Raw genomic sequence first — 24,107 nt, 5'->3', positions numbered from 1 at the left:
TAATTTTTATATTTTTAGTAGAGACAGGGTTTCCACCATGTTGGCTAGGCTGGTCTCGAACTCCTGACCTCAGGTGATCCACCCGCCTTGGCCTCCCAAAGTGTGGGATTACAGGCGTGAGCCACTGCGCCCAGCCAACATTTCTTAGCTTAATGTTTGCATACTCCAGCTTTATTTCTTGGCAGCCCAAAGTAGATTCCTGGGTTCAACCAGAAGTTCCTTGAAAATTGTCAGACTTCATAGAAGTGTGGAGTTGGGAGTCATGGATCTAGTACTGTACTTCCACTTACTGGCAAACCCCTTGGGACAGAGTATTAAGTTTGATAGACTTGGGTTCAAATCCTGGCTCTGCCACTTACTATCTGTGGGAGCTTGTTACCTCTCTGAGCCTCAGTTTCTTCTAGATCGAGAAGGAGAATAGTATTTATTTTGAAGGGTTGTTGTCACAACTAACTTATAAGTGTATAAAATGCCTAATCTAGGTTTGGTACTTCATGGGTGTTTAATAGGTGGGAATTATAACTTGGAAACACTGGAGTGGGTGGGATGATGATCTGGGCAATGTATTATTATTTGTTTACTATTACCAGATCCAGATATATGCAGGGGAAAGCCAGCTTAGAATTCAAAAAGCCGCTTTACATAGCTACTTTTGCTAAATGGATGTCAAATAAATATGTAATGATACTTGCAGTGTGACTTAATAAAGGCCTTCAGGGGTTTTCCCAGCTTTCACTGTTAGGACTTTTTCTGATAATAGTCCCACACTTTCCTACTCTGATGTGTCCTCACTCAGGAGCACTGTCTGGCTCTCCCCACAGGGAGCTGGGGACAGTTTCCTACCTGAAGCGTTGAGGTGAATTCTGTGCTCACTTTTCCTTTCTCTCTCCTTGTCTGCCTCTCTCACCCTGAGGTCTTATCTCGTCCTCTGGGAGGTATGTTAAGTGCTCTGCCAGGCTGTCTGTGCCTGGCCTGTTTTTTCTCACTGCCAGTACCTCTTGGATTCCAATTCCAAACATGGTATCCATCTGGGGTCACCCTTTCTTCCGGTGCCAAGAGAGAACACATTCCAAATGGAACACAAGTGTGCCTCCCATGCTGGCTCTCCTCATTCTGCTTGGGAAAAACAGAGAGCAGGATGTGGCCGCGTCATCCCACACTGCTGGGCTTTTCGGTCCTGTAGTGCTACTTTCCCTGGGGACTATTTAGGTTTTTCTGCTAAGAACCAAATTTGAAGACTGTCCCAAGAAACCTGGAACCAAGGAAGTTTGCCAGAGCTCTGCAGGGAGAGCCAGAGCCTTGCTGAGGCGGGGGTGGGGGGGCGGGGAGGGGGAGAGGTTGGGGGAGAGGAGAGAGAGAGAGAGAGAGATTTTTAAATTCTCCATGAAGTATACTATGTTCCATCACTCCTTCCCAAAGCCACTGGAAGCATTCCTTCTAGGAAAGGTGGAGTTGGTGGCGAGAAGCTGGAGGTGAGAAGAACCCTGAACGGACGGATTCATTCATTTTCTGAATTTCCTATGTGAGGACGTATTAGAGCCCAGTGAGGCTTTGAGAGGCCCCAAAGATGAGCGCCAACAGCAGCAGAGCGGGCCAGCTTCTCTTGCAGGCTTCAGCGTGCATTAGCTGGAAGCAGGATGTGGAAGGGGCTGTCTACCATTTAGCCAACTGCCTCTTACTCCTGGGCTTCATGGGGGGCAGTGGGGTGTATGGATGCTTCTATTTTTTTGGCTTCCTGAGTGCAGGTTACCTGTGCTGTGTGCTGTGGGGCTGGTTCAGTGCCTGTGGCCTGGACATTGTTCTTTGGAGCTTCCTGCTAGCTGTGTTCTGCCTGCTCCAGCTGGCACACCTGGTATACCGCCTGCGTGAGGACACCCTCGCTGAGGAGTTTGACCTCCTCTACAAGACGCTGTGCCTGCCCCTGCAGGTGCCCCTACAAACATACAAGGAGATTGTTCACTGCTGCGAGAAGCAGGTCTTAACTCTGGCCACTGAACAGACCTATGCCGTGGAGGGTGAGACACCCATCAACCGCCTGTCCCTGCTGCTCTCTGGCCGGTAAGCTACTCTGTCTATTGCCCAGAATTTCTTTCCCCCGCCCACACTTCTCATTTCCTAGTGTGTCCCTTTCCATTTCATGTCCCATTCCATTGAGGGAAGGATGTGACAAGTCAAACAAACCAAAATAGATTTTTCTAAGAGTGGGGTTGCTTCCTCTTTCTTGGCATTTTCCAAGAAGGAACCAGTTGGTGAGGCATCTTGGTTGGCAAGAATGGTTGTGTGCGCCCTTGCTGCTGGAAGGTGTGCAGTGTGTGTGTCTTGCGCCTGGGCCTTAAAGAACCCCTCTACCACCACCACACACATATCAGTGTGTCATGCCTAAGCTGCAGCAGTATCTCTGTAAGCTTTGAAAAACTAACATTTCAGTAAGGTTAATCTGTTCCTTATTCAAATTCAACATTTGCTAAGTACCAACTATATTCAGGGAACAATGCTAGAAATGGGAGATCAGGGAAGGGGGGTGGTTCTCATAATCCCTGTTCCCTGCCAAGGCATCGAGGAAACAGCCCCACTTGTGTTTGGGGTACCTGTATGCAGCCAGGTAGGGAGAGTGAATACCCCTTGCCCACCTTTCCATTTCCAGTTGTTCTATTGAGGCTCTTGCAAACTAAGAAGTCAAGTACAGTACTGTTAATCTGATGGCCTAACAATGGGAGAAGAGAAGTGATGCTTATGCTGATCTCATTAAGGCTTGTGTGGAAGCACCGCCTCTTTTGGAGAAGGCTGACAGTCGGATATGGGCAGAGATGGTCTTAGTCAGGATCAGTGTATGCCCAGTCAACCTGGATGTGAATGTTGGGCACGGATATCTTCTGAGAAAATATCACGGGGCTCTGTGCTACACACTTAGTAGGTAATTGTGGATTTTTTTGATACTGCCCTAGTGGCTCTTGAGCCCCACAACCCCCACTCCACCAGCTTTCTTGAGACCAGGAGAATGTGGTAGAAAAGGTAAGATGGCAATTAGAAGGCTCCAATTCCAAGAAAAAACAAATCGAATCCAGATAATACTGCCAACCACACAATGGGGGAAAAACGTTTGACAATGATGCTAATTGTACTACAACTACCACTAATAGTAATAATACACGTTTATGTATTCATTTATAGAACCTGAAATATCATGTATATATGTTTTGATTTTGTTTGAACTCAGAGGTCCTGGGTTGAATGAACTATGAGGGGAGACATTTTGTGGGGGTACATTTCATTTCATTTATTGGTGAACTGATAGTGTAAACCAATGTGATTATTTCTAAACAAATATAAGTGTAAATACAAATACATATAACTATTGCCAAAATGTTTGAACCTATAGTTCCATGCTTAAAGACAATTTAGGGAACTTGCTCATTCATGAGACCCATGACGTTGTAACTCGTCTGTTCAAAGGAGGAAATTGAGACCAGCAGAAGTGCTTCCTCCAGTGTAGGGTGCTCATTTGCTGGAAGCATGTAGGGTTACTGTAGAGTTCAGGTAGGACAGATTTACTGTGGACTTGTATAAGATCACTTCCCAGTGAAGGGGAGAGGGGGGCTTGCCCTTGGTGTAGCTTTTCCTGGTATACTTAGCATCAAAAGGCCGAGTCAGAAATTAGACAATTTTGATTTTTTTTCTTGCCTTTCAAGGTTTGGAGTAAGAGTTTTGTTATCTTTCAATGTCACCCTGTCTCAGCTTTGCTGAGTTGGACATAGGGGAAAAGGCTTCTAGTCTATGACTGGGCTCTAGTTTTAAAGGAGAATCGCTGAACCCTGGGCTGGTTGCAGTAAGGGAGCAAACATCTCAAAGCAGCAGACAAGAACTTTGTGCCAGGAGGTGGGGACTCTTGTGCAGACTTCCTGATCTCACATGCACACTGTTCTCTAGAGTCCTTCACTCAAACTTCAGAAGTCATTTTGTTTTATTTTAATAAAGGAAACCAATCTAAACCAATCTCTTTCAAAACTCAGAGAGGCAAAGTGACTTCCTCAAAGTCTGTCTCCCTGTTAAGCAGAGCTTAACTTAGACAGTTTCTCTCATATAAAATTCAAAACACAAACTTCCATATATACAACCCCCTGAGCAGGCAACTAACTATCTAAGCTATTCATATAGGAGAAGATCATCCATCATCCAGTAGATCAAGAAGGAAGAAGAGACAGATGATAAAGGGCACAGCATTCCAATTAAAATGGCTTCAGCGAGCCATGAAGACCATTAGACACTATCTACACTCTATAGTCATCACTCTTTGGTGGCTTGCCTGGGTGGCTGAAATCGCCTAAGGATCTGACAGGTGCTGCAGCAGCACCATTCTCTTCTGCTGTCTTCCTTTCCTAGGGAAGCTTTTCACTGAGGTTTTGATCCCCTTTTATTGTGACACAAGTGTGTTTGTTCCTTGGTTTCCTTTGTTGATTTATTCATCCTTCCTTTCTTGTTTCCTTCTTTCCTTGTTTTCCCCCTTCCATACATATTTATTCAGAGTGTTCCTGTCTTCCAGTTTTAGGTTGTCAGATAATAAGTGCAATCGTTTTTTAATTGGTCATGATCTTTGGTAATTTGTACACACGCATATATACCTAGGCATTCATTGAAAGGAAGGCTCAGGAGTGCTGATATCCCATTGGCCAGGACTTATCACATGCCTATGCCTAGCAGTCAGGGAAGTAGAGAAATGTTGATTTTTGCTCTGCAGTCATGTGTCCAGTTAAAATCTAGCACCATTAAGGAAGAGAAGAAAGCAGCTACTGGAGAACAGACTGCCACACTGGATTTCCCAGGTCTTTGTTCATCCCCATGTTTATCTGCTTCTCAATACCCTTTGCATCCCTCAAAATTCAGTTCAACTGTCATCTCCTTCAAGAAGTCTGCTGCCCAAAGAGAACCAATCTCTCTCCATCCTTTGTTACTGTTCCACAATAGCACCTATCACATTGACTTACAGTCAGTTATTTATGTGCCTGTGACTTCCACTAAATTGTGAAATCCTCAAAGACAAAGACCAGATTGTGTCCATCTCTGCATTCCCAGATCTCCAGGAACATGGGAGATGCTCCATGAATGTCTGTTTAGCCAATAAATCTCCAGAAATAATGGAGGGATATCTCCACCAAATGAACAAGGTGTACCTTAGAGATCTTTTTCATCTTCCCCCTTTGCCTAATAGAGGCACCCCATTGTCCGATATAACTCACTTTAGAAGAGAGGTTAAAGATGGAACTCTTAAGTTTTCTGGGCAGTGGTTGAGAGGGAAGGATAAAGCCCATACTGGATTCTAATCTTTTTCCAGATGTGGCATCACATCTGAAATACATTCCCTGTCCTCAGGCATCGTCATACAGCCACAAGCGTACAAAGGCAGCAAGCAGCAATAGTAAGGCTCCTAACCCCATAAGTTGTGAAACCAAGCCTGGGGTCATGGGCCAGTCAAGAGCAATTGTTTAACCTGTTGGTAGTGTGGAATAAGAATATTCATAAAATTAAAGTGAATATATTAATTAGGATTTCTGGCTGCAGACAGAAACCCACTCTAGCCAGCAGAAGGGTGTGGGGGCTGGAAAGGTCTTTATTTAAAAAGATACAAGGATTTCTCATGAAACTCAAGGAAAGACATGCACCTGAGCCTCAGGTAGTACTAGAAACAAGAACGTGTCCTACTAGGACATTTTATGTGATTTCAAGTCTATTTTCTCTATAGCCAGTTGGGACCCATGCTCTTCAAAGTCTGAGTTATGTGTCAAAAAAAAATTTTTTTTAGTTCCTTCAGGGAGGAGTATGTTAGTTTTGTTAATGTCTGATAATTGTCCCCATCCAAGGCATGATTTACATTCAATTCCATTTCCAAATTCGCAGGGAAGGAGTTTGATTGGCTCAGCTTAAGTTAGGTGTTCACCCTAGGACCATCAACTGGATAGGGTGCGTAGGATCTCATTGTCTAAAGAAACAAGCTATTATTGTCCCCTGTGGTTAGAGAGGTCAGGGAAGGGATCATGCTGGGAGAGTCCACTACCATCTACCCAAAGCTCTAGTAATAGGGTGGCAACACAGTGTTGTGCCAAGAACATAGAATTTTGGTTCTGCCACTTGATCGCTATGTAAACTTAAGCTCGCCACTCAACCCTTCTAAGCACCAGTTTCCTTAGCTATAAAATACAGAAATGAATAATCTACCTTGAGGTGTTGTGAACATTATATAAGAGAACACTGGTAAAGTGTCTAGCAGAGTCTGGCATATACTGGACTTGCCACTTCCTTCAAAGTCTACAAAGTGGTTAAATGTAAGCATGGATCTTCACGTAGCTAATGGGAAGGAAGAAAGGAGAATCTGTGGGGCAGTGGCATCCAACAGAGCTTTCTGTGATGACGGAAATGTTCTAGATCTGTGTTGTACAACATGGTAGTCACAGGCCATATGTGGCTGTTGAGCACCTATAATGTAATTAGGTAAGGAACTGAATTTTTAATTTTATTTAATTTTAATTAGTGTAAATGTAAACTTAAATAGGCAGCAGCGTTCTTTTCTCTTTTTTTGAGACATAATTTTGCTCTTTTGCCCAGGCTGGAGTGCAGTGGTGTGATCTCGGCTCACTGCCACCTCTGCCCCCGAGTTCAAGTGATTCTCCTGCCTCAGCCTCCTAAGTAGCTGGGATTGCAGACACTCACCACCATGCCTGGCTAATTTTTGTACTTTTAGTAGAGATGGGGTTTCACCATCTTGGCCAGGCTGGTCTCGAACTCCTGACCTCAGGTAATCCACCTGCCTCGGCCTCCCAAAGTGCTGGGATTACAGGTGTGAGCCACTACACCGGGCCAGCAGCAGAGTTCTTGAGCAGTAGTTTCCATCCTGGCTACACATTAGAATCACTGGGGAGATGTAAATACTAATAATATCCAGATCCTACCTAGAGAGATTCTTGTTTCATTGCTCTGGGATAAGGCCCAAGCCTAGGTGCTTTTTTAAAAGCTTCCCTGGGGCTTCTACTCTGCAGCCTGAAATTGAGAACCACCAGTAAGGAGAAGGAGGAGGAAAATGAGGGTTCAGGAAGTCTCAATGGGTTCCATTTCTGAACTATTTGCATGCAGTAACTAGGCTGGCTAGTCTAGCTTTGGGTTTTGCCATGCTTTAGGCAAAGTATTTCTACAGGAAGATTCGTGTTAATCAGCGACACCTAACTTCAGAATAGATGACTTGGAGAGCCATTTTCCTTTTCCCACATGATCTCTTCTCTTCCCTTGCCAGGGTTCGTGTGAGCCAGGATGGGCAGTTTCTGCACTACATCTTTCCATACCAGTTCATGGACTCTCCTGAGTGGGAATCACTACAGCCTTCTGAGGAGGGGGTGTTCCAGGTAACAGGGAGCCCCGTGGCAGCACCGCCTCGCCCCGTCCCACTGTAGCCCAGCAGTATCCGTGCCTCCATGTTTCCCCTCTCACATCTGCCCTTTGCACCACTGCCAGTGTAAAGCTACAGGCCGGGGCACTCTTCCTCTGTGAAAAGAGTTCCTGGGCTCCTAGCCATAGGTGAGGCAGGGTAGGAAGATACTGGCCCCTGGGTAGACCATGTTACTTGAATGCTTAAACTCTTCTGGAAGACCCTAGTGCCACAAGATAAAAACCCACACTCCTTACAGGGTAACTTAACCCTTTTAGTGCTCTCTAGCCACATTCCCAGCTCTCCCTCCTTCATATTTTTTGCTCATACTAGCCATGCTGAACCACTAGTCCTTACCTAAATACATCACATTGTTTTGCATCTCTGTGCCTTGGCCCCTACTCTCCCCTCTGAAATGGATTTCCCTTTCTAGATGAGACCACAGCACCTCACTTCCTCTGTGAAAACTGCCCGAATTGACCTCACCAACATCCACCCCACAGCCTAGTGCTCCGGTGTGCCTGTTCTAGTCCTTTTACTTATGCTAACTGGTGCACATCTTGCTCTCTGTTCTAATAATCTGGTCTCCTTTCTGTCTTCTGTACCGTGAACTCCTTGAAGTAAAAATCTAGGCTTTTCCTTCTCTGTTCCCAGACTCTAAAGGAAAGTACCTGGAGCACAGCAGCTGTTCAGTAAAGAATTGCTGGCTGGGCGTGGTGGCTCACACTTGTAATCCCAGCACTTTGGGAGGCTGAGACGGGAGGATCACGAGGTCAGGAGATCGAGACCATCCTGGCTAACACAATAAAACCCCATCTCTACTAAAAATACAAAAAAATAGCTGGGCGTGGTGGTGGGTGCCTGTAGTCCCAGCTACTCGGGAGGCTGAGGCAGGAGAATGGCGTGAACCCGGGAGGCGGAGCTTGCAGTGAGCTGAGATTTCACCACTGCACTCCAACCTGGGTGACAGAACAAGACTCTGTCTCAAAAAAAAAAAAATTGCTGAACTGGTTTGCCACTGGGCAGCTGATGTCCCAGAGGACTCCATGGGGCATTCACATACATGCTTCAATGCAGGTGCCTGGCTGCCTGGCCCCTACTCTTCTTATCTCTGCCAATCCCTCAGGCTTTGGTCACTTTCTCTTTAGCTCTCACTTATTGAATGGCTAGCATGTGGCAGGCACTACATATCATATTGCCTCATTGGTTCTCACAACAACTCTATGGGTTGAATATGATTATTACCCCATTTAACAACTGAGGAAACTAATGCCCAAAAACATCAAGTAATTTGCCCAGGGTCTTCAGCTAGAAAGTGACAAAGCCAAGTTGCCTGGATCTACCATTTCTGTTCTTTATTAAAATGGGAGGGTCACCAGAAGAGTGGAGTTTACACACACATGCACACACACACACACGCATGCACACACACGCACACACACTCACTCACCCCTTTAAGGACTCCCCTGCCTGGATAGTTTGCTGGAACTGGAAACACTGGGTTCCATGTGTCTCCTACTACTTTTATCAGGGAGTCCCTCAAACCAACATATGAGCCAACCCCGGAACAGACACACACAGGCATTGCTACCTGGCAGGGCCTGCTTCCGCCCCCACCCTGACACTTAGCTCTGTGATAATAATGGAGCCTGAGAGGCAGTCCTGATCCCACTGCCAGGGCACACAGCCGCAGATCCACTTCCATCATGTTCCTACCCTGACCTCCCTCCACACACCCTCTCTAGCTAGCCCAGAAACCTTCTTCAGGAACTCTCTCAGGCACATGAGAACCTCTAGGAGGGCTGAGTCAGGACGTGAGCCAGCTGGACCGGGGCTCTTTCTGACACTGACACGGAGGAACAGGTGGTAGGTAAGCCGGGTGTCCTCCCCTAAGTTACGCTCAAGAGGAAGGGCTGTAACCCCACATGGCCTCTCAGCCTGGAATGTAGGTGCGGTCATATTCCTCCATTTATATTTTTAGTGTGCACCTCCTTTGGGACCAATGAGAGCCACACATTTGCTATTGGCTGTGTAAAGTCCCATTTCCTCTTTGCAAATGTCAAGTGTTATCTTAAGTTAGAGTTCATCCTGTCCTTGCCTTTTGCAATTACATAGTCTTTGTTGACTGAGAGCAATCCACAGTGACAGCCTAAATTACAATTCACATTGTACTTAATACAAATCAATCAGCATTCCACCACACCTCTCAACAATTCAATTAAGTCAGAATGCATTGTGTGTTCAGCACTGTGACACTCATTAGTCACCGAGAACACAGCACAGGAGGGATCACACAGACATCATCACTGTTTTTCTAATTTGCATCCTATCTTACTGGACTTAAGCCCTATTTACATAGGTTATCTCATTTACTTCATTCAACCATCCTGGCCAACATGGTGAAACCCCATCTCTACTAAAAATACAAAAATCAGCCAGGCACAGTGGCAGGTGCCTATAATCCCAGCTACTTGAGAGGCTGAGGCAGGAGAATTGCTTGAACCCAGGAACTGGAGATTGCAGTGAGCCGAGATCACGCCACTGTATTCCAGCCTGGGTGACAGAGCAAGACTTCGTCTCCAGTGGGGAGAGGAGGGGAGGAAAGTGACATTAGGTTGTTTTGCAATATACAACATTGGCTGTCTTCCCTTGATTCGTTTATTCACTTCAGTTATATTTATTGAAAACTTAGTATGTACCAGGCACTGTTAAAAGGGCTTGAAATATATCAGTGAACAGAACAGATGAAGATCCCTCACCTCATGAAATTTACATTCTCATAAGGGAGTCAAAAAGCCATAGGCATAATGAATAAGTAAATTATATAATATGTTAGAGGACAATAACTGCTAGTTAAAAAAAAAGAAACCCTAGAGTAGTATAAGGGAGATATGGTTGCAATTTTAAATAGGGTGGTCATGGAAATCCTTGTTAAGCAGGTAACATTTGAGCAAAAACCTGAGAGAGGTGACAGGTGAGGTCTGTGAATATCTGGGAAAAGCATATCAGACAGAGGAAAGAGCCAGTGCAAAGGCCCTGAGGTGGGGCCAGTGGTGTTTGACTCACAGAAAGGAGGACAGTGGACCTGGAATGGAGAGAGGAAGGGGAGGGAATAGCAGGACAGAAAGTTGGAGAGGTGATGAGGTAGCAAGATTATGTAGGGCCATAGCATATATTGTCTTGATACAGCCAAAAGGATTTTCTAAAGGGTTGGATATAGTATGTGAGAGAAAGAGAAGATCAAGGAAGACTCTAAGGCTTTTGGCCTGAGCAACTGGACGGGTGGTGTTGCTGTCATCTGAGATAAAGAAAGCTGCAGGTACAGCTGCTTTCGGGGGACTAGGAAGTTCAGTGTTTGATGATCTGTGGACATTTGGATGGAGATGCTACATAGGCAACTGGATATTTAAGTCTGGAATTCAGGAATGAGATCTGGGCCTGAGATATAAATTTGGGAGTTGGTTGTATACAGATGATATTTAAAGCCATTGGATAGGATGAGCTCACCAAGTGAGTGAGTGTGGATGGAAGAGGGAATGGTTCAAGAGGGGAGTCCTGGGACACTTTAGTGGTAAGAAGTTGGAGAGAAAAGGAGAAAGCAGCAAAGGAACTTGAAAAGGAACAATCATGAGATTGGACCAGGAGTGTATGGCATCCTGGCAACCAAGAAAAGAAGGTGTATTAAAGAGGAGGGGGAAATTGATGGATGCCATGAAAAGTGACCATCAGACTCAGCAGCTTAGAGGTCATTGGTGACCTTAACAGGAACAGTCTTTGTGGACTGCTAGGGACAAAGTCTTATCGGTTTAAGAGAGTGAGAAGAGAGGAATTGGAGACAGTAAGTATAAACAGGTTTTTTTTTCTTTATGAGCTTTGCTAAAAAGGGAAGCAAATTAGTGGAGTGATAGCTAGTCAGGGAAATGAGGTCAAGAAAAAGAATTTTTATTTGTACAGTTTTGTTTTATTTTAAGATGGAAGAAGTAACAGCATATTTCTTAGAAGGTTCACAGTCTTTGTGTTGGCTTTAAGGACATTATTTACATTCAGCTTAGCTCTTGCTCAAACACACCTGCTTCATATTTGGTACTCATTTCTTGTTTGGGAATTGTTCATAAGTACATCTAAGGTATAGGCTATGGCAGATTGTGACGACTGTTTGCTGAACTATTAGTCATGGACAGATTGTATTATTTTCAGAATTATTTCTCATGAGGCAAGAGAGATTAAGTAATTTATCTGACATCATACAACTGATAGAGGTAAAGTTGAAACATGAAACCACTTCTGGCCTCGATAACGTAGTTTACGTCCTGATTGCAGCGCTAACAATTAGTGGGGAAAAGTTGAGAGGAAGAAATGAATAAAGGATGTGGGGGAGGGGTATAGCAGAAAGGAAGGAAGAGGAGGTTAGTGGGAGATCTGGTAGGCAATGCAGGAATGAAAAGGATTATATATAATCTCTAATAAAGAATGTTTGGAAAGCTAACCTACCTTCAATTTGACAATTCATATAAACTACTTAACACAATGCCTGGCACCTCTTGACAAATGTTAGCTGCTAACATCATTATCATCATTTCCACTGTCTCCATCCACAAAAATACATCATGAACTCTGCCAGCCCAAAGTATTAGGGTCAATTAGATTATTAAAAATTGTGTGATTCTGCACCTTTTCCTGCACTGTCCTAAGCATGTTTCCATTTTAACCCCAGCTTTACCACTCATCATTATTGTAACAAGGATTTATCACGCATCTGCTGCATGCCAGGCACACGTTATTGTTTATTTCCCATGCAAATGTAATTTAGCTTTGCATCATGGGCACATAATGAGTGCTCAGAAATTCCTAGATGAATAAACAAATGGAGAATGGGGTGCCCTTTGATTTTCTGTCCTTTAGAGTTTGTCTTCCTCTACGCCCTTTTTTCTGATTTCAGTCATCAGATCCTTTTGGTTACTTGAAGTGGCCAAGTTAAAAGCAATTTCATGGACCCAAATCCCAGGCCCATGCTTCATCCACATGATGTAGCTTGGCATACCTCATCAGAAGCTTTTTCTCAAACTGAACTTTCCAGCTCTTTTTGTGTCCCTACCCCAATATTTTATCCTTCCTCAGTCTTAACATGAATAGTTGTCAGCATTTCAACCACTCTTCAGAGCACCAGAAGGCCCTTTCTTTCTCTATCTCAAAATCATAAGACTCAGAACCTTCTGCAGTCACTAGTACCATTAGCCATGGAACCACAGAATTGGAGCTGAGGAAAATGGGTGAGGAACCTGAGGCTCCAGGAAGTGATGGGTGAGTGAGTGAATGGCTGATCCCAGGGCTCCTGATACTAGACACCCCCATATCAGTGCACACAAGTGAAAGTCATCTACTAGACCTCCTCCAGGCAAGGTCATAGAGGGGTACTCCCACACAGCTTCTTCAGTACAAGTACAGCTATTTTCCAAGTGACTGTATGGTCTCTGTGCTCAGCATGGACACATTTTCTAGTTTAAACCTTTACTGTCTGCTTCTGACCCCTCTCAGGTCACTCTGACTGCTGAGACCTCATGTAGCTACATTTCCTGGCCCCGGAAAAGTCTCCATCTTCTTCTGACCAAAGAGCGATACATCTCCTGCCTCTTCTCGGCTCTGCTGGGTTATGACATCTCAGAGAAGCTCTACACTCTTAATGACAAGCTCTTTGCTAAGTTTGGGCTGCGCTTTGACATCCGCCTTCCCAGCCTCTACCATGTCCTAGGTCCCACTGCTGCAGATGCAGGACCAGAGTCCGAGAAGGGTGATGAGGAAGCCTGTGAGCCAGCTGCGTCCCCTCCTCAGGCCACACCAACCTCTCTCCAGCAAACACCTCCTTGTTCTCCCCCTCCAGCTGCCACCAACTTTCCTGCACCTCCTTCCCGGGCCAGGTTGTCCAGGCCAGACAGCGGCATCCTGGGTGAGGACTCCACCAGTCTGGTGCTGGAGGATTTTGAGGAGGTGTCAGGATCAGAATCATTTATGGATTATAGGAGTGATGGGGAGTACATGAGGTGAAGGGAGAACTAACATGGGCACAGCCACCGGCTCAGGATCCTATGTAAGTACTCAGAAGGCAGCTGCCGCACATTCCCGTCAACAGCTGGCCTTAACTCAGCTTGTTAGGGCAAAAAAAAAAAAAAAAAAATCATTTGTGGAATATCTCCTCTTAGAGGACTCACAGAAAGTGGCATTAACCCAACTTTGCAGATAGCAACTCACTCCGGGTGCATGCAAGGCATGAAGGGATTTTAAAAACTCATTCATTATTAACTGTGATTGCATTTTGGAAAGTGGGCTGGTTGATATGTTGAGCCAGGAAGGTAGATTGCTAAGCATTTTTGCAAGTTTGTTCTAATAGCTGAGGCCACAGCTGGAGTTAAAGGGGCTTTTATTTGTGGCATGCATTTCAAAAGAAAAAGAATGTGGCAGGGTTCTAATTCTGATTGCTTGTCTTTCCTGGTATAGAGCCCATCCTGGAAAGCAGTTGTTATTTAGCCTAGACTGGGCAGGCATCTCTATTAAAATTGCATATTTTAAAGAGAATTGTGATTATGGGCTAATAGCTCAGGGAGGAAAATGTCCTCATCTTGCTTTCCTCTCACCCAGTGAAGAATGTGTTTGTTGATCACACAGACAGAGGACTCGATACTGCTATGAATAAATGTTACTATGATCAGATGGGTATATGGCAGCCTGGCTTTCCCGTCACCCACACCTGTGGGAGGTAGGATGTGTATAAATCCTGGAGGGCCTCACGGTGCGTGCAGGATTTCCCTCACAGAATTTCCCTCCCCAGAGAGTCCACAAGAAAGTCTGTGCCCAGTGGTTCTGGGAAATTGCTCTCATGTTCCCCCGGCCCCCTCACAATGCTGTGACGTTTTTTTCTGTAACTCCACCCAACCATGATGTAGGCCTGAATTTCCTGAGGAAAATCCCATTGTTCCAATTTGGAAGGCGCTTCCCACTGTTCTTTAGAAAGCACCAATAAAAATTAGCCCAGTGAGGAAGGTCTCCAGAGTACATGAAATGAATGAGTGAATGTTTGTCTCTTCTGAAAAACAGGTTATATAAACGATGAAAGAGGGCCCGGAGGTGACTGATGAAAGGTTAGAGATTTGGTTTTGTAGATATGGAATTTACAATCTCCTGTGTTACCAGTGTCCTTAGAACCATAGTTCAGCTGATTCTGAGGTAATTCCAAGGATCAGTCTAACACTCCAGATCACTTTGTTGAGTTCCTCCAAGTGTGTATTGGCCACTCTGATCACTCCTTTCCCTCTGTGCAGCTGTTCGCCTTCCTACTCATTCATCCTGCATCCACGCATGCTCCTTATGACCTGTGGATCCCTCTTGGTCCAACTTGCCCATCCACCTATACACTCTCTCTTGGACTCACAGCAGCTCTGTTTTCTCATGTTGTTCTTCCTGGTTTTCTTCTCTTTCCTTGGTTCTATTTTTCTCTTCTTTCTTCTCCAATTTCTTCTTAGTCCTTGATTCCTTGATTGTCTCCATTTGCTGTTTTGTTGTTGTTTTTTTTTTCCTTTCCTTTCTTGAGACAGGGTCTCACTCTGTTACTCAGGATGAAGTGCAGTGGCACGATGTCAGCTCACTGCAGCCTCTACCTCCAAAAGTTCAAGTGATCCTCCCACCTCAGCCTCCCAAGTAACAGGGATTACAGGCACATGTCACTGTGCCTGGATAATGTTTAATTTTGAAATGTTTTTTGTAGAGACAAGGTCTCCCCATGTTGCCCAGGTTGTTCTCGAACTCCTGGGCTCAAATGATCCTCCTGCCTTGGTCTCCCAAAGTGCTAGGATTACAGGCATGAGCCAGCTTACCTGGCCAGTTTGCTGCTCTTAAGTGTCCGTTTTCTTCCGTCTTCTCAGTTTATTTCTCCCTCTTCAGTTGTCTCTTGTTTTCTTCCATTTTATTGTTCATATATTTATCTCTCCTATTACCTCCTTTTTTCTTTCCCACTTTTTTTGCCTTGCTCTATGTATTCTTCCTCCTAAACACCCTGTACCCCCATCTTATTAGTTTTTAATCCTAACTCTTCCAAAGATCAGTACTTTTCCCTCTGCCTATAAAGAAAACCATACGGCCGGGCGCGGTGGCTCAAGCCTGTAATCTCAGCACTTTGGGAGGCCGAGGTGGGCAGTTCACGAGGTCAGGAGATCAAGACCATCCTGGCTAACACGGTGAAACCACGTCTCTACTAAAAATACAAAAAAATTAGCTGGGCGAGGTGGCGGGCGCCTGTAGTCCCAGCTACTCAGGAAGCTGAGGCAGGAGAATGGCGTGAACCCAGGAGGCAGAGCTTCCAGTGAGCTGAGATCCGCCACTGCACTCCAGCCTGGCGATGAGTGAGACCCGCCTCAAAAAAAAAAAAAAAAAAAAAAAAAAAAAAAAAGAAAAGAAAAGAAAAGAAAACCATTCAAGTGAAGGTGTAAAATCCCCAACTTCAGGAATATTTTTCAAACATCAGGAGGCAGACAGCACGGTAAATGAGAAAGAGACCAGGACTGGGAATCCAAAGTCCTGGCTTCTATGTCTGGCTTTGCTACTAATCAAATACGTGACTTTTTTGCAAACCATACAACCTCTCTAAACCTTACTTTCTTCGTTTGAGCGTGTTGGACCAGCTGTCCCCAGGAACCCTCTTGGATTTATCTGAGAAGGCAAGGATAAGTTTTTCAAAGGAAGAGAAGAGGAGCAGTCAGACCGCAGTTCAGTAGACACTCCAGCCCAGGATCTTGAGTGTCTTCAGCAAGAGCTCTCATGTGTTTCTCACTACAGTTTCTCTCTGCCACCTTTTAGACTCTCCCCAATCTCGTGTGTGGTCTTGCTTCACTTTCAGAAGTCCTCCATTCTAGGGAGCCAGAAGAATCTATCACTTACCATGTGATTGCAGTGAAGATTTTTTTCATTCTCTCTCTCTCTCTCTCTCTCTCTCTCTCTCTCTCTCTCTCTTTGAGACAGTTCCTTGTTTCTGTCTCCCCAGGCCAGCAGGGCGCTTGTGGGAAAGCTTCTGCCTTCCGGGTTCACGCCATTCTCCTGCCTCAGCCTCCGGAGTAGCTGAGACTACAGGCGCCTGCCGCCACGCCCGGCTAATGTTTTTGGTATTTTTGGTAGAGACAGGGTTTCACCGTCTCCATCTCCTGACCTGGTGATCCGCCTGCCTCGGCCTCCCAAAGTGCTGGGATTACAGGCGTGAGCCTCCGCGCCCGGGCTACAGTGCAGATATTTTATGTGAGAGGAGATCACAACTCACTCCCCAAGCCCTCAACCCTTAATACATACATGCCTCTTTCCAAATTCAACCTTTTCTAAAACTCAAGATGAGAAAACTGCTGATGAGGCTCACTTTCTAAAATACCGGAATTTGCAATATGGAGAGAATAGGTTTTTCATGTTTCTTTGTTTAAGCAATAGAGAGAAAAGAAAATTATGTTGTTTACTTTTTAGGCCATAGAGGTTTTCAGAACAACTTGAAAACATGATCAAATTAGCCAAACTTCTGACAGTTTTCAATGTAGTCTGTAATAATGGGATAATTTAGCCTCAGTTCTTTTTCTGGAATTGTGTTTTGAATGTTTGGTTTTACTTATTTACCATCAAACTTGCTGTAGGGTTATTACTGTAACTAATAGGCCTATTCCCTCATGATTGGGAGCAATTTACTGTTGTTTCTTTCACAAAGTACGGCACCATTCACTATCTATTTCCTGGCTCTTTAGTTATCAAAATTTTAAGCTCATTGCTATTCATCCCATCACAGCACTTATATGAGAGGCATGAAGCTGGCTGAATTCTGCATCATTAGGGATGACACAGTCTCATTACATTGATACCAGCGCTTGTCTCTCACACCAATCCAAATTAAGACCAACTGAAAATAGCCAAAGTTTCCTCTTGAACTCCTTGTTGAAGACACATATGTGTTTTAGTCTGGTGGTACCCAAAATTGAACAAAAAAATGGGTGCTGCTTCTCTTAACAGTCAAAATTATGCTGCAGGATAATGTATTCATGCAGGGTCTTCCAGTCAGACCCCAAATTATCACTGCCTTCACTAGAATTTTTCTGTTTAATTCTATGGCCACTCTCCACAGGAATCCATTCTGTGTCTTACTTATAGGAGATGCTCAGTGAATGAAGGATTTATCTTCTAGAAATGCAGCTCCGATGTAGTCCGTTGAGTGAAATAATGAATCCATTATCACAGACTAAATTGAAAGATGTCTGACATCTGGAGGATTTTAATTTTGTTTCACATTGTTCTGAAAACTCTGTGGCCTGGAAAGCGAAAACTGTACTGTTTCTTTTCTCCCTATTATTTAAATAAACAAATGATGAACAGATTACAAAATGGAGGACGCTCGAGGTAAGGGAAGGAGCCCCTCGACAGGAGGATCAGGACATAGTACCAAGGGCCAGAGAAATGATTCGATAAACATTTACTATTTACCATATATTTCAGGCATGGTTCTAGGTAATCACGTGATAAGTAGTTGAAAGAACTGAAAATGTTTAATCTGCAAGAAAAGGGCAAATGTAATATCTTCAAATTTTAAAAAGAATGTGAATTAGAACTTGACTTAATTTGGTGTAGTTTTTGTGGGCAGAAATTGAATGGCTGAAAGTTACAAAAAGGATTTTAGCTTAGTATTGATACTGGATTGTTCATGGGTAGTGAGAGTTACTCATCACTGGAAGAGTTCAAGCAGGGGCCAAAAGAAATCTCAGAGATTTTATAAGGTGATTCACGCTCTGGGGAAAGGATGCCTTGGATTATTGCTGTTAGAGTACCTTCTAACTCTAGGATTCTGTGGTTCTAAGATCTGGACTCTAGCCTTGCCATTCACCTGCCATCAAGAGCAGGTTCCTCATCTGAAGGACAGGACCAAGATGTCTCTGTCTACCTTACCGGGTTGCTGTGAGGAGCGATTGTGATAAAATACATAAAGGCAGTTTTTAAGCTGTGAAGCGCTAGTTAAATGTGTAGCGTATTTTAAGATTCTGTTGTATGTACAATTATTTAGCAGTCTCTCTCTCTCTCTCTCTTTCTTTTATCAGAGATAGATGATTTTCCCTCTTATTTCCCTCAGTTTGGCTTTTCAGGGAAGGTGGCAGCTGGCAGAATCCCCTGACAACAAAAGGTACAGCAAAAAGTGGAGGCCTAAAGAAAACATGTGCTAGCCCCTTAGCCTCTGAATAACGAAGTCACACCCCAGTCTGCTCTCCTTCATCTGTTTGGGAGGAGGCAGATTAGAGTCATCAGGCTCTTCCCCTCAGAAGCAGCTGTAAGGTATTTGGTAGCTGTCAGTGCTAGCAAACAGCACTTTTCTCACAGAACTACTGGAAAGAGTCCTGGCACAGAAAACTTGCTCTTGAAAGTGACACGGCCAGAGCAGTGGTCTCTAGAGGGTTGTGCCACCTCTACCTGCCACAGGTTCCATTGTCAGTCAGGTAAGTTAGAGGCAGCAGGTCCTCACCTGCCCTCTGGATCACAGCAGCCTGGGGCTGCTCCCAACTCATATTTCCACTTCTGCCTTACAGGCCTCATTTTCCTACCCATCTTTCTGTAAAAATGAAAGTCAGGAGTCTTATGAAACTTACCATTATTCAATACAGGCTTTTGGTTTTTTTCTTTAAATTAGATAGGGTTAGGTAAGAAGTAGAGTTCTGTAGAATGTTCATAGGAAGCAACAAAAGTTGATCTCTTGATCTCTACAATAGGAGAGGATTGGGCTAGATAACTTCAAAGCTGACTTGCCCTAATATTCTAGTACGAAATGATTCAAAGGTACACCTGCCCCTCTCATGTCAGGCAGTGAGTACAGCTAAAACACTGGGAATTGATAGAGGAAAAGAAAAAAATTGAAAAGAACCCTTTGAAGTTAGACAAACGGTCCAGAGACATAGTGCTAAAATCCTCCCTCTTTTTCTTTCCACAGCTTCTAGAATTCCTCTCCAGAGCTACTCTCCAGTTATATCCAGGGGACAGGCCCCTTTGGCTCCAACCCACACGCCTGAACTTTAAGGATCATTGGACTATCTTCTCTGTGGCCGGCACAGCTCCCTTCTGTGTTCACAGAATGGCCACTGATAGGCACGCCTCTTTCCCCACCCACTGGAAGGCTCACAGGCAAGGTGAGAGAGGACACAGAAGGTGCCAACACTGTCGCTGTATTAAGGACCTTGAGTGACTTTGAGAAATTCACCCTCGCAAGCCTTCCTTCAGGAGCAGGCATTGGAAGTGCAGAGGCGCAGATTCCATTCTTTACCAGCTGCAGAATCTTGGGCAAGTTGCACGGCCTCTGTGAGCCTCATCGGTAAACAGTGGGGGTAATGAAACCCACCTCACAGGGTTGTTGTGAGGATCCGATGAGTTGATTTAGGTAAGCACCTAGCACATGGCGTGGCACCAAGTAAGCACTCAATAAATCACTCAATTCCTTTCCCTATGTTGTTTCTTTGCATTGTCTGAAAGGATCAGTGGAGTCAAAGATCCAGCTTTTCACTGGTGATTATTTTTTATTTTTCAGTTAAGATTCAAATTTATGGAAGTCGAAATTTAAAAACCTCGTTTTCCCTTAGACTGTGACATTTAACTTATATCTCTTTTTCTATTGATGAACCTAGTATTAAACAATAGTTTTTAGAGGAACTTCTACAAACTTAGTTTATTAGGTTTTCTTAAACATCTTAAAGTAGGTTTATAAATTTAATATATTCTATTTTCCTTTTTCTTTAAACACTTCAACAATATTTCAGTTATCTATTGCTGTGTAATATCAATCCCTAAAATAGTGACTTAAAATAGTCCTAATAATTTGTTGTGCCCATGAGTGTGGGGCCTGACTGGGCTCAGCTAGGCGGTTCTCACTCAGGGTTTCTCATGTTGTTTCAGTCAGATAGTGGTTCAGTCTAGAATCATCTCTAAGGCTTCTTCACTCACCTGTCTGGGAAGACTCAAACAGCTGAGAGCTGAAACAGCTGGGAATCCTTGGACATCTCTCCCTCTCAGTAGCTTTTTCGTTTTTGTTGCTGTGTACTCTTTGTATCACTATACCACAATTTATTTATCCAATCTACAATTGATGGGCATTTGGATAGTTTCCAGCTTGGGGCAATTACAAATAGTGCTGCTATGAACATTCTTGTACATGTCTTTCGGTACACATATGTATACATATCTTGGATATATACCTAGGAATGGAATTACTCAGGCATTGGGTAACCCTAGAGGGCTGTTGTGGAGAGTAACCAAAGCAATAAACAAATAACAAAAAAGTACACTGGGCCAGGTGCAGTGGCTCACACCTATAGTCCCAGCACTCTGGGAGACCGAGGCAGGTGGCTCACTTGAGGTCAGGAGTTCAAGACCAGCCTGACCAACACGGTGAAACCCCATCTGTACTAAAAAAATACAAAAGGTAGCTGGGCGTGGTGGCAGGCACCTATAATCCCAGTTACTCGGGAGGCTGAGGCAGGAGAATTGCTTGAATAAGCTGAGAGGCAGAGGTTGCAGTGAGCCAAGATTTGCACCATTGCACTCCAGCCTGGGCAACAGAGCAAGACTCCGTTTCAAAAAAAAAGTACACTGTACACTGTAAATTGAGAGTCAACATAACCTGGATGTGGTGCCACTGCCCAACCTGGAGGATCACCAAGGCAGGGCTGTCATTACACACCTATGGCATATAGCAGTGGTTTCTCAAGATGAGGACCTCTTTAATCCCTTTTCTCCGCCAAAGAATCAGACCTTACATTGTCGAAGTTGTGCTTTTATTATCTAATGGTGTATGTAAGGCAAAAGACATTTGGATTTCAGTAGGATTTTTAGATAAATTTACAGGTTTTAAAAATTCGCCACAACAGTCTCTTTATATATTTGAAAAATAGCATTACATATATGTATAAAGCAAAAACCCGTGAGAGACCATGGGGAGAAGAATTGCCTGGAGGGGGAAACTAAGTCCATCTCCAATGTTCAGTACCTCTTCTCTTTCTGTTTTTCTTTTTTTGAGACGGAGTCTCGCTCTGTTGCTGAGGCTGGAGTGCAGTGGCACAATCTTGGCTCACTACAAGCTCTGCCTCCTGGGTTCACGCCATTCTCCTGCCTCAGCCTCCTGAGTAGCTGGGACTACAGGCACCCGCCACCACATCTGGCTAATTTTTTGTATTTTTAGTACAGACGGGGTTTCACCGTGTTAGCCAGGATGGTCTTAATCTCCTGACCTCGTGATCCGCCCGCCTCGGCCTCCCAAAGTGCTGGGATTACAGGCGTGAGCCACCGCGCCTGGCCGCACCTCTTCTCTTTCTATTTTTGACACCCTGTAGACACCCATACAAATCTTGAGGTAGAAGTGAAAACAATACTGTCAGCAGTTTTATGTCTGCTGTTGTCTTTGATTTCATGCACTGACATGTGCCTCCTACTCGGAAATTTATCTGGTGATTATACTTTATTTCACTGTGGTTCACTTCTGTGATATCATCCTTCCTGAAAGTGTCTTCACCCAGCACATGATCACCAACTGTCACATGATTGCGTCACTGCCACAGGGGAGCCCAGGACACAGCACAGAAATCAGCTTAGTCCAGCCTGTAAACTGAACCTTTGCTTAATAGCCTGGAATTGCCCTCCACCCCTCAGCCCTCAGGCTTGAAATCCTATTCACCCCTCAAACCTAATACACATGTCCTCTCCCTATGCACACTCTCCTGGCCTTCACCTCGCCCTCAGCATTGACCAATCCCCTTCAGGACTCGCAGAGTCCTCTGGGGCCACCCCCCTCAGCTCTCATCCCTTGCTAGGCACTTGAGGGCTGGGGAAGTCTTACTTATTTGCTGTGGCCCCAGCACCTCACACAGGGCCACTTGTGTGACATTTAGTTGGTAATGCTTAAATGTTGGTTAAACTCAGCTGTTAACTGCTAGTAGGACAATTCATGTGCGCATTTCGGCAAGGGTAAGGTTAACACTTGGGGTTTTAGAGATTTCTAGTTCCACTTTCCAGTTTTCTTTTCTTCTCTCCCTATTCAAACTAGCAGGATAAGAGAGTAGTAGTTCAGGGGTTGGTGCCAAAATCCAGAGCCTTATCAGGGGGAATACACAAGAAGGGACAGATCTCAGATGCATTTTAAGATATTGAGAGACAGAGTCTGAGTATAAATTGGGGGAAGGAGGCAAACAGCTTTAAAAAAATTTTTTTTTTAGCACTGTGATGTTCTGAGTCAAAGATGACTCAGGCTTCAAGCCTGGATGATTGGATCGTGGTGGCAGCTATTACCATAAAAAGTGGAGGAATAACTGGGGAAGATGTTGATTTCCTTTTGGATGGATTGAGTTTTGACTCTTGTCAGGACACTAAGTGGACACAGAAATGCAAACAGTTGTTTTCATAGATGAGGGTAAATGCTAAGGATCAGAGAGGATTCCAAGGCCTTCTTAGGGCCTAGGAAGACTCAGGCACTGGATACTCTCATCACCCCCATGTTCTTCTTAAGGGTATGAAACCTACCTCCTCTGAGATGGTGGGGCAGGGGGGAGTTGTGATGGTCATCCCAGGGCTTGGGGTGTGCCCAAGAGTGAGATCAGATATGTGTTTGTGGCTGTGGGGAGCAGCATATGTCACTTTCAGAATGTCAGACTTGGGACCACTCAACCAGGAGATCAAGGGCTGGGTGAGAATTCAGCAATTACAGAAGATTTATGTTTCAATGTAATATCCTTTTTCCTACAGAGATTTAAAACTTTTAAAAGTTTACACATACAATTTTAAAACAAGATGAGTACATGAAGGCCATTCCTGACACTTATGAAAAGACATTAAGCCCTCCTTTAAAGTTAAGCCTCTCTGTGCCTGACTTTCTCTCCCTGCCTTTGTCTATACCACTAAGATTACTGCCTTTAATTCAATTCACGGAGCTTTTATTGTATGCTTACAATGAATTACAGTGTTTTGGGGACACAGCGAAAGAGAAAACATAGCCCCTGCTTTTAAAGACCTTACAATCTCATCATAGAGGCGTGACATACATGCAGTAAGCTATTAACCACCATTGCAAGGCAGCATAGTTACTGACTGATAGAACATATGGGTGACCAGGTTCCCTGGGGAAGATAGAAATGGAAGTGGACCCTGAATTATTGGTAGAATATAAAAGTGTGGGGGTGGGAAGGAGAAGGAACAAAAAGACATGGAGATGACATTGACCATAGTATGTTTTAGGGGAATACTGGCTTCAGCACACTGGGGAAAGTGGCAGATAATTTTAGTTAGGCAGAGTAGGGCCAGACTGAAGAACCCTATTGAGCTAATACATCTTGGTTGCAAGTGCTAGAAACCAACGTGAACAGGCTAAACTGTACAAAAACATGGTGGTTAGAGCTCAGATTCTGAAGTCAGATGGCCTTGATGTGAATCCTGATTTTATCCATTGCTAACTATAGTGGACAAGTTACTTAATTTCCTTGTCCCTGTTTCCTCATATGTAAAATGAAGTAATACATGGATTTATTGGGAATATTAAATAAGATAATTTGTGTAAGCTAACTGAAACTTTACCTAGCATACACTAACTGCTCAGGAAGTTTTGTCTTTTTTGTTGATAATGTTGACAATGTTGATAATTATGATGACGAAGCGAAGGAGAACTTAA

General features: G+C 44.3%; 1 protein-coding gene across 4 annotated transcripts; it reads left to right on the top strand.

Annotated features, from left to right (window-relative positions):
* Positions 1-1,067: 1,067 nt before the first annotated feature.
* POPDC2 (popeye domain containing 2) lies at positions 1,068-19,901 on the top strand. Of its 4 annotated transcripts, XM_009200055.4 has the most exons (5): positions 1,068-2,058; positions 7,280-7,388; positions 12,947-13,355; positions 18,514-18,596; positions 19,395-19,901. In XM_009200055.4, exons 1-4 carry the CDS (start codon positions 1,568-1,570, stop codon positions 18,585-18,587), a joined length of 1,083 nt encoding a protein of 360 aa, XP_009198319.1. In that variant the 5' UTR covers positions 1,068-1,567; the 3' UTR covers positions 18,588-18,596; positions 19,395-19,901. The 4 variants fall into 4 exon arrangements, with proteins under 4 accessions (XP_009198319.1, XP_009198316.1, XP_009198317.1 ...); XM_009200052.4 differs by lacking the exon at positions 18,514-18,596 and having other exon boundaries at positions 1,070-2,058; positions 12,947-13,496; XM_009200053.4 differs by lacking the exon at positions 19,395-19,901 and having other exon boundaries at positions 1,070-2,058; positions 12,947-13,496; positions 18,514-18,581.
* Positions 19,902-24,107: the final 4,206 nt, after the last annotated feature.

Source organism: Papio anubis, chromosome 2 (genome assembly GCF_008728515.1).
Source record: "Papio anubis isolate 15944 chromosome 2, Panubis1.0, whole genome shotgun sequence".
In the NCBI taxonomy this organism is placed as follows: Eukaryota; Metazoa; Chordata; class Mammalia; order Primates; family Cercopithecidae; genus Papio; species Papio anubis.
This window is presented reverse-complemented; position numbering and strand designations above follow the sequence as displayed.